This window comes from Sinocyclocheilus rhinocerous, unplaced genomic scaffold (assembly GCF_001515625.1).
Source record: "Sinocyclocheilus rhinocerous isolate Xijiao unplaced genomic scaffold, SAMN03320098_v1.1 scaffold594, whole genome shotgun sequence".
Lineage (NCBI taxonomy): Eukaryota > Metazoa > Chordata > Actinopteri > Cypriniformes > Cyprinidae > Sinocyclocheilus > Sinocyclocheilus rhinocerous.
The window spans coordinates 120590-129988 of NW_015645059.1; the positions used below are offsets into that span (position 1 = coordinate 120590).

The 9399-nt window shown below is 35.7% G+C and overlaps 1 protein-coding gene across 1 annotated transcript in view; it reads right to left on the reverse strand.

Moving 5' to 3' along the window:
* Positions 1-2389: 2389 nt before the first annotated feature.
* LOC107705214 (vascular endothelial growth factor receptor 1-like) overlaps positions 2390-9399 on the reverse strand; it is a 32848-nt gene continuing 25838 nt past the window's right edge. Inside the window, exons 16-30 of the mRNA XM_016508409.1 lie at positions 8443-8549; positions 8224-8359; positions 8038-8142; positions 7807-7920; positions 7028-7116; positions 6246-6375; positions 5246-5343; positions 5031-5153; positions 4828-4939; positions 4526-4625; positions 4322-4427; positions 4134-4243; positions 3873-3939; positions 3697-3782; positions 2390-2771 (exon numbers count right to left, since the gene is read on the reverse strand). Of these exons, the coding sequence (XP_016363895.1) occupies positions 2600-2771; positions 3697-3782; positions 3873-3939; positions 4134-4243; positions 4322-4427; positions 4526-4625; positions 4828-4939; positions 5031-5153; positions 5246-5343; positions 6246-6375; positions 7028-7116; positions 7807-7920; positions 8038-8142; positions 8224-8359; positions 8443-8549 (1655 nt within the window). The 3' untranslated portion in view covers positions 2390-2599. The remainder of the gene's footprint in view (positions 2772-3696; positions 3783-3872; positions 3940-4133; positions 4244-4321; positions 4428-4525; positions 4626-4827; positions 4940-5030; positions 5154-5245; positions 5344-6245; positions 6376-7027; positions 7117-7806; positions 7921-8037; positions 8143-8223; positions 8360-8442; positions 8550-9399) is intronic.

The following is a 9399-nucleotide window of genomic DNA, read 5'->3' on the forward strand; positions in this document are numbered from 1 at the left end:
CAGTAGGCTACTCAAATGTTATACCTATCTATGCAATACAGTGGAATACTGCAATAAGTCTAGTATACGACCCCTATTAATCAAAATTTTTTATTTTATATATATATATATATTTATTATTATTATTATTATTATTAGGCTATTATTATTATTATACCCTCACTGGGGCCTGAGCCCCCCTAAAATGAAAATCCTAGAATCACCCCTGGTAATACTGCAGACAAAAGTCATGCAAAACATGGAAATTTCCAGGCCTGAAGAAGTTACAGATTAATCCCAATTAACTCCTAAAATAGAAATTTCCATATGAATTTTTGTTAATATTATAATTGGCTAATAATTGCCTTGTGTAAGTGTAAGCTCTAAAATTTTTCAAAATGTTCTCATTTAATGTTCTTTTTTAAATTTTTTTATCCTTAACCAGTAATTATGAGTGATTAAAAGATTCACAGAAGTTCATTGGGTAAAGAGGTGTGGGAATGTGCAGAGATTCAGTCAGAAACTGCTTTGACCGGACAAACCTCGCACAATAAGGTACTGAAAGCAAAAGAGTTGAGATAAGCAGTGTTTTTGTGGTGGTGGTAACAGATGTTGACTGGTGTTTACAGGCAGCTTGGCTGACACGAGAGTTAGAAACGGGGGTAGAGGAGAGCAGCTTCATAGTCTGGTGGGGGAGAGCAGCACCTCTGAGAGTAACACACAGGAGGAACCTCCCTCTGATGACAACAGGGGGCGCTATTCATACAAGGCAGCACTTTTGCAGGCAGCTTCATGTGCTGGTTTTGACCTTTGGAGAAGAACCTGCAACACAAAAGGCAGTGACCTCATTTTATGTAACTAATTACATACATGTAACTTAATGCTCATTTTTCACACGTTCATTTTAACATACACTCTATTGCCAAAAGTATTGGGACACCCCCTTCTAATGAACAGGTTTGACTACTTTAGTAATTTACAAATCTTGTAATGTTTAAACATATAATGATATTCTAGGGAATTGTGTGCTTCTAATATAATAGCAACAGTTTGGACAGGACCCTTTTCTATTCTAACTTCGAAATGATTGGTTCAGTCAGTGTGGAAGAACTTGACTGGTCTGCAGAAAGCCAAGTCCTGATCCCAGCTGAACACCTCTGGTGTGACTTTGCAGACCTTGAGCCAAAAACTCATCACCAAACACCAATGATCCTTTTAGACGCTTCCAAAACTGTTGCAACAGAGATGGAAATACAATTTTTAAATTATGTTTCCATCTTTGTTGCCACAGTTTTGGAAGTGCCTTTTTTCTGTTCTAAAGAAGGGGGTGTCCCAATACTTTTGTCCATATAGTGTACACTTCAATTTCAAATTTTGGGGTTGGTAAGATTTTTTTAATGTTTAGGAAAGTTAGGTGCTCACCAAGGCTGCATTTATCAAAAATACAATGAAACGGTAATATTTTGAAATATTGCAATGTAAAATAATGTATACTTTAAAAATGTAATTCCTGCGATGGCAAAGCTGAAACAGAAGTTTCAACTAGAAGCTGAAATAGTTCAAAACAACAGCATTTATTTAAAACAGTAATCTTATAAATGTTTCTACTATCACTTTTGATCAATTTAAAGCATCGTTGCTGAATAAAAGGACTCTATAAAAAGTCCTTAAAATAAAAGATCTTACTGACCCCAAACTTTTTAATGGTTATGTAACAGATCATCGAAGCCACTGTCATGACACCTACTTAGTGATGTTTTTGGCAATATCCATCCACTTCACCCGAATCAACTCTTCAAACGGGAGAACCATTCCACTGTCAGACTGGTTGTCCTAAAGTAAGATAAAAAACAAAAAAAACAAAACAGTCAATCTCGACAACTTCACCCAAGTGAAATTCAAGTATATTTTTAGAACACTTACATCAGGGATTTCTTTGTGTAGATCCTCAAAAGTGCTGATGGCTTTGATTTTCCCAGAGCTGATGTAGCTAAAATACATTTAAATATTTATCTTAATTTCCTTTAATAATTAATTTGAAAATTGTAATTTATTATTTATTTTAATGAAACAAGTGTGTTTTTTGAACACACTTTGTATGTATTTTGAATTGTACATATTGTATTTCACATGTAATTATTATTCATATTCAGTTAATATGTTCACATATGATCACATTTGTACCTTGAAGTTCCCAGTGTTTTCTGGCTTATGTCTTTCTGGTCGATGTGCGCCGTGACGGTATTTCCTTCTCCAGAAATAAAAGCGTTCAGTGGAATATAATCTTTTCCATCCTGTTTTTAAAAAAGTGTGTGTAAAAAAAAAAGTTCTGACCAGTCAAATACAAACAAACACAAAATTTTTCAAAATGTTCTCATTTAATGTTCTTTTTTAAATTTTTTTATCCTTAACCAGTAATTATGAGTGATTAAAAGATTCACAGAAGTTCATTGGGTAAAGAGGTGTGGGAATGTGCAGAGATTCAGTCAGAAACTGCTTTGACCGGACAAACCTCGCACAATAAGGTACTGAAAGCAAAAGAGTTGAGATAAGCAGTGTTTTTGTGGTGGTGGTAACAGATGTTGACTGGTGTTTACAGGCAGCTTGGCTGACACGAGAGTTAGAAACGGGGGTAGAGGAGAGCAGCTTCATAGTCTGGTGGGGGAGAGCAGCACCTCTGAGAGTAACACACAGGAGGAACCTCCCTCTGATGACAACAGGGGGCGCTATTCATACAAGGCAGCACTTTTGCAGGCAGCTTCATGTGCTGGTTTTGACCTTTGGAGAAGAACCTGCAACACAAAAGGCAGTGACCTCATTTTATGTAACTAATTACATACATGTAACTTAATGCTCATTTTTCACACGTTCATTTTAACATACACTCTATTGCCAAAAGTATTGGGACACCCCCTTCTAATGAACAGGTTTGACTACTTTAGTAATTTACAAATCTTGTAATGTTTAAACATATAATGATATTCTAGGGAATTGTGTGCTTCTAATATAATAGCAACAGTTTGGACAGGACCCTTTTCTATTCTAACTTCGAAATGATTGGTTCAGTCAGTGTGGAAGAACTTGACTGGTCTGCAGAAAGCCAAGTCCTGATCCCAGCTGAACACCTCTGGTGTGACTTTGCAGACCTTGAGCCAAAAACTCATCACCAAACACCAATGATCCTTTTAGACGCTTCCAAAACTGTTGCAACAGAGATGGAAATACAATTTTTAAATTATGTTTCCATCTTTGTTGCCACAGTTTTGGAAGTGCCTTTTTTCTGTTCTAAAGAAGGGGGTGTCCCAATACTTTTGTCCATATAGTGTACACTTCAATTTCAAATTTTGGGGTTGGTAAGATTTTTTTAATGTTTAGGAAAGTTAGGTGCTCACCAAGGCTGCATTTATCAAAAATACAATGAAACGGTAATATTTTGAAATATTGCAATGTAAAATAATGTATACTTTAAAAATGTAATTCCTGCGATGGCAAAGCTGAAACAGAAGTTTCAACTAGAAGCTGAAATAGTTCAAAACAACAGCATTTATTTAAAACAGTAATCTTATAAATGTTTCTACTATCACTTTTGATCAATTTAAAGCATCGTTGCTGAATAAAAGGACTCTATAAAAAGTCCTTAAAATAAAAGATCTTACTGACCCCAAACTTTTTAATGGTTATGTAACAGATCATCGAAGCCACTGTCATGACACCTACTTAGTGATGTTTTTGGCAATATCCATCCACTTCACCCGAATCAACTCTTCAAACGGGAGAACCATTCCACTGTCAGACTGGTTGTCCTAAAGTAAGATAAAAAACAAAAAAAACAAAACAGTCAATCTCGACAACTTCACCCAAGTGAAATTCAAGTATATTTTTAGAACACTTACATCAGGGATTTCTTTGTGTAGATCCTCAAAAGTGCTGATGGCTTTGATTTTCCCAGAGCTGATGTAGCTAAAATACATTTAAATATTTATCTTAATTTCCTTTAATAATTAATTTGAAAATTGTAATTTATTATTTATTTTAATGAAACAAGTGTGTTTTTTGAACACACTTTGTATGTATTTTGAATTGTACATATTGTATTTCACATGTAATTATTATTCATATTCAGTTAATATGTTCACATATGATCACATTTGTACCTTGAAGTTCCCAGTGTTTTCTGGCTTATGTCTTTCTGGTCGATGTGCGCCGTGACGGTATTTCCTTCTCCAGAAATAAAAGCGTTCAGTGGAATATAATCTTTTCCATCCTGTTTTTAAAAAAGTGTGTGTAAAAAAAAAAGTTCTGACCAGTCAAATACAAACAAACACAGTAAATAATGTCCCACCTGTTGGACGCAGGTCTGCAAGAGGTCTCCCAGTATCTCCACAAGAGCAGAGAAACAAGGTCTGTTCTCAGGGTTATTTTCCCAGCATGCCATCATAATGCTGTAACTGTCAGACAGATCCCACAAGCTCAATATTAGCAATGTATTGGTTCATGGGGAAATGACTGAACGTTTAATATGATGTATTCAGGTGTGAGAACTGACATCTCCGGGGTGCTGTACTCAGGAGGACACATCCGAGTCCCCTGCTTCAGTCTGTGACAAAACTCCTCATCAATGTTCAGCCCCGGGTACGGAGACGCTCCTATGGACCACAAACACGGTTACATTTCTTGTTTCCTAATCCGCTTTCCTCACTTTCATTCTCTTGCTATGACCTGGCAGAGCAACAAATGTCAATTGTTCGATTGTGCCATATTTCAAAGGGATGATGTTATGAAAAAATCAACTGTGGCATTTGCCAAATGCTTGAATTATCTGATGTACATAAAGAGTATTGACATTACCAAGTGAGAAGATCTCCCAGAGCAGAACTCCATATGACCACACGTCACTCTGAGCGGTGAAGACTTTGTCGAAGATCGATTCAGGTGCCATCCATTTCAGTGGTAACCGTGCCTTCATGGCAACACACATTCATTACACACATTTGACCCTTTTTTTATGTTGCTGACCATAAACTTTGATATATTGATGGCATTACACTCACATCTCCCTTGCGCACATAGTCTGGGTCTTTGTACACATCTCGGGCCAAGCCAAAATCACAGATCTTCACCACATTGTTGTTGGACAGCAGGATGTTTCTGGCAGCAAGGTCACGATGAATGCACTGGAAACATGAAAAAAACAAAAAAACATTGTGATTCAACCAAGTCCATATTCATGTTCATATACTCTGATGCAGACAGGAAGGCACTTTACCTTGCGAGAAGCGAGAAACTCCATTCCTCTGGCCACCTGAAAGCTGTAAGAAATCAGGTCTTCAAGCAGCAGAGGGTTGTTGGATTCAGGAAGAGAACCTGCAGAAGACAAACAGAAAGAGAAAAGTCTCTCTTTAATGAACTGATCCAGAAATGTCTAGTGTTAATATTAAGACCAACATTATATTTGTTTTTAGGTATATTTGTTTTTACTCTCATGTCATGCCAAATTGAACTTTATTTCTTCCATGTAACACAAAAGGTGAAATTTGAAGCAATATCCTGAAGAATATTTTTGATCCATGGACATGATAGTGACTACACTAACTTTTAAAGTTTTCAACTTTCTGTAAAATGCTTTTTTAATGCTTTTGAAAAAAAGAAGTAATTTCTGCATTTGATCAAAAACAGTAATATTGTGAAATATTATTACAATTTAAAATAACTGTTTTCTATTTTAATATATTAGGAAAAGTAATTTATTCCTGTGATGTCAAAGCTGAATTTTCAGCATCATTACTCCAGTCTTCAGCGTCACATGATCCTCCAGAAATCATTCTAATATGCGGATTTGCTGCTCAAGAAACATTTCTTATTATTACCAATATTGAAAACAATTGCTCTGGCTTAATATTTTTGTAGATAGATTTGTTCAGGATTCTTTGATTAATAGAAAATTCAAACAAATAGCATTTATTTAAACATTTATTTGGAAATAATCATTTATTTAGAAATATTTTGTAATTATTTACTATCACATTTGAAACCTTGCTGAATAAAATAATTATTTCGTTCATAAATCTTACTGACCCTAAACTTTTGAACGGTAGTATAAATGATGACAATTACATTTTTTTTTGGTAAACTATCCCCTAAATGTCTTTTTGCATCAAAATAAATCATTATTGTACTGGGGAAAGATTGCCGTACTGTTCAACAAGTTTTATGGTTCATTGCACATTGATAATTCAAATGACATCATGCATGTGATGAAAGCTCACCACTGTCCTCCTCTGAGATCTCTCCTTTCTCCTCACTAAACCCTGAGCTGGCATTGCTCTGGCTGCTGGACACACTGGCCAATCGTCCTTTATATCCCTCCTTCATGCATCCCTCTTCTTCTCTGTTCTCCTGAGTCAGACACACAACATATGAAATGAGCAGCCACTCAGCTGGAACACATCTGGTGAATAATGCTCAGCACATATCAACATATCAGTGTGAGTAAAAATACAAGGACTCCATATGTATCGCATATTTTACTAGGCCCCACTGATCTTGGATCAGGACTATCACAGAAACACACTGTTCTTTGTGTGAAGTTTTTGTATTGGCCATTCAAGGAGGTAAGAAGCTTTAGAGATGGTCACACAGAGGGAAGTATGACTCTGTTGTCTTGATGAACACTGCTCTGTTTATTTCAGAAGGAAATAGGAGAAGTCTATAAACTTGACATCAGACATATGTAGAAGTCACTAAACCTCACAATACCACAGACCAACAGTTCCCTGCTTAAAATACTGTGACATTCAGAAGACTTTCTGAGTGACGTTCTGCAAAACTAATAAAAGATTGTAACTCAGACATGAAGTTGATGACTGCATATATGAACTGAAATTAAACAGTTGAAGTGAAATTTACATAGATAGATAGATAGATAGATAGATAGATAGATAGATGATAGATAGATAGATAGATGATAGATAGATAGATAGATAGATGATAGATAGATAGATAGATAGATGATAGATAGATAGATAGATAGATAGATAGATAGACTAACCCTGTTCAACAGGAACACCTCTCGTTTGCTCTTAAGGTACGCAGACAGGTTGCCAAATTTACAGTATTCAACTATGATCATCAGAGGCCCTGAAAACACCAAAACATATCAAATTAATGCATATAGAACAACACCCGTCCCTCTCTATATACCATAAATGTTATATATGTTGATTAAAAGTTTGGTCAATTCAATTTTTTTATGTTTTTGAAAGAAGTCTCTTATGCTATTTGATCAAAAATACAGTAAAACAGTAATATTGTGAATTATTATTACAATTGAAATTATGTTTTCTATTTTAATATATTATAAAACGTAATTTATTCTGTGATGCAAAGCTACATTTTCTGCATCTTTACTCCAGTCTTCAGTGTCACATGATCCTTCAGAAATCATTCTAATATGCTGAAACATTTATGCTAACATTCAGAAACATTTTTTTATTATTATCAATGAATAAAAAAAAAAAAAACAATTTCATAATACATTTTTTTAGGAAAAATGTCTGATGAATAGAAAGTTTAAAAAAAACTGCATTTATTTGATATAGAAATCTTTTCTAACATTATAAATGCCTTTACTGTCACTTCTGATCAATTTAATGCACACTCGCTGAATAAAAAGTATTCATTTCTTTTAAAAGAAAGATGCTAACCCTAAAATGGTAACCTGTTACATATACATGCACAAGCCATACACATCTTGAATCACTTTTATAGATGCCATATTACAGCAAAACCAAACTTTGAGGGGTTACAGAGAAATGGTGACATGCAGACCTCCTGGTTTGGTACATGCACCTAGAAGATTGACCACATTGAGGTGATGCCCAATATGACTGAGGATCTTCAGTTCTGTCATCAGAGCCTTGTGTTCACTGGGCATAGCGCCATCTGCAGGAACAGGACAGACATAACTCCTGACACTAATGTATATTTGCTAAATAGGCTTTTTATTACACAATAGGTATTTTTAAGATTCTTGAGCAGTTTTAATGCTTAAGAATATACCTTTAAGCATTTTGACGGCCACTGTGGTGCAGCTGGCTGAATTGCAAATGCCGAAAGCTGAGGCCTGCATTACTCGGCCAAATGCCCCTCGCCCCAGGGGCTTTTCTAGAGAACAGGACAATAAATCACATATCAGTATACTGCATAACAGCATCAATACAACTTATAAAGCACACCACAATTTACCTAGTTTAAGGCGGTCACGTGGAAACTCCCATTGGGCGGGATCATACTGTAATCTGTTGCAGTTCTCAACCAGAGGCTCCTCCCCTGGATGCAGGATGATTGGCAGGTACTCTGCTTTGCCATTAGTGGAGTTTGGCTGAGAATGACCCACATAATATAGATATATATTACATGTTACAAGAATATAAGCAGTTTTAATTGGCCTTGATTGGCTCTCACCTGTTTGAGTTTGCGAATCAGCAGTGTGAGAAGCAGCCAGAAGAGAGTGGCCACCACGCATGTACATGCTAGAGTCGGGATCTCCAGAGAAAGTGATTCAGATGAACCTTTTGGATACATAAACAAGTGTTGTTTAAAGAGAAAAAATAAGAGACTGGGACATGACCGGGATCACATTTGTCCCCATGAGCATGACAACTCCCTATAGGTCATGAGTAATGCATTAGCCTCTATAGAAACAGCTAAACAAATGAACCTACATAAAAATAGGTAAACAGTTTAAGGGTTGAAAAGCCGAGGCCATCTGTAGGAAATGAAAATGGGAGACAGTTTCCTTCCTGGCCTATCGGAAGAGAACAGCGTGAACGTCTCCTCTCAGCACTGTGTTTAGAAGCATCCGACAAGAGTAAATAAGGGAGTGTGAGAAAAAAAAAAAGGCTGGGAGGGAAAACAAAAAACCCCCCCAGCAAACTGATACCAACATAAAACTGTTAAAGGACTATTCATGCATACATTAAAAGTTTAAAACCTGGGGTCTGTAGAATTTTTTTTAATGTTTTTGAAAGGAGCCTCTAATGCACACCAAGGCTGCATTTATTTTTTTAAATATAGTAAAAATAGCATTATTGTGAATTATTAAATAACTGTTTCTATTTTAAAACTTTTACATATAATTTATTCAGTAAAGCTGAATTTTCAGCATCATTACTCCAGTCTTCAGCGTCACACGATCCTTCAGAAATCATTCTAATATGCTGATTTGGTGCTCAAGTAACATTTCTTATTGTTATCGATGTTGGACACAGTTGTGCTGCTTAATATTTTTTATGATACTTATTTTTTCAGAATTTTTTGATGATCAGAAAGTCCAAAGGAACAGAATTTATTTGAAACAGAATGACACTTTTGATCTAATTTGATGTGTTGCTGCAGAATAAACCACCCCCCACCACACTC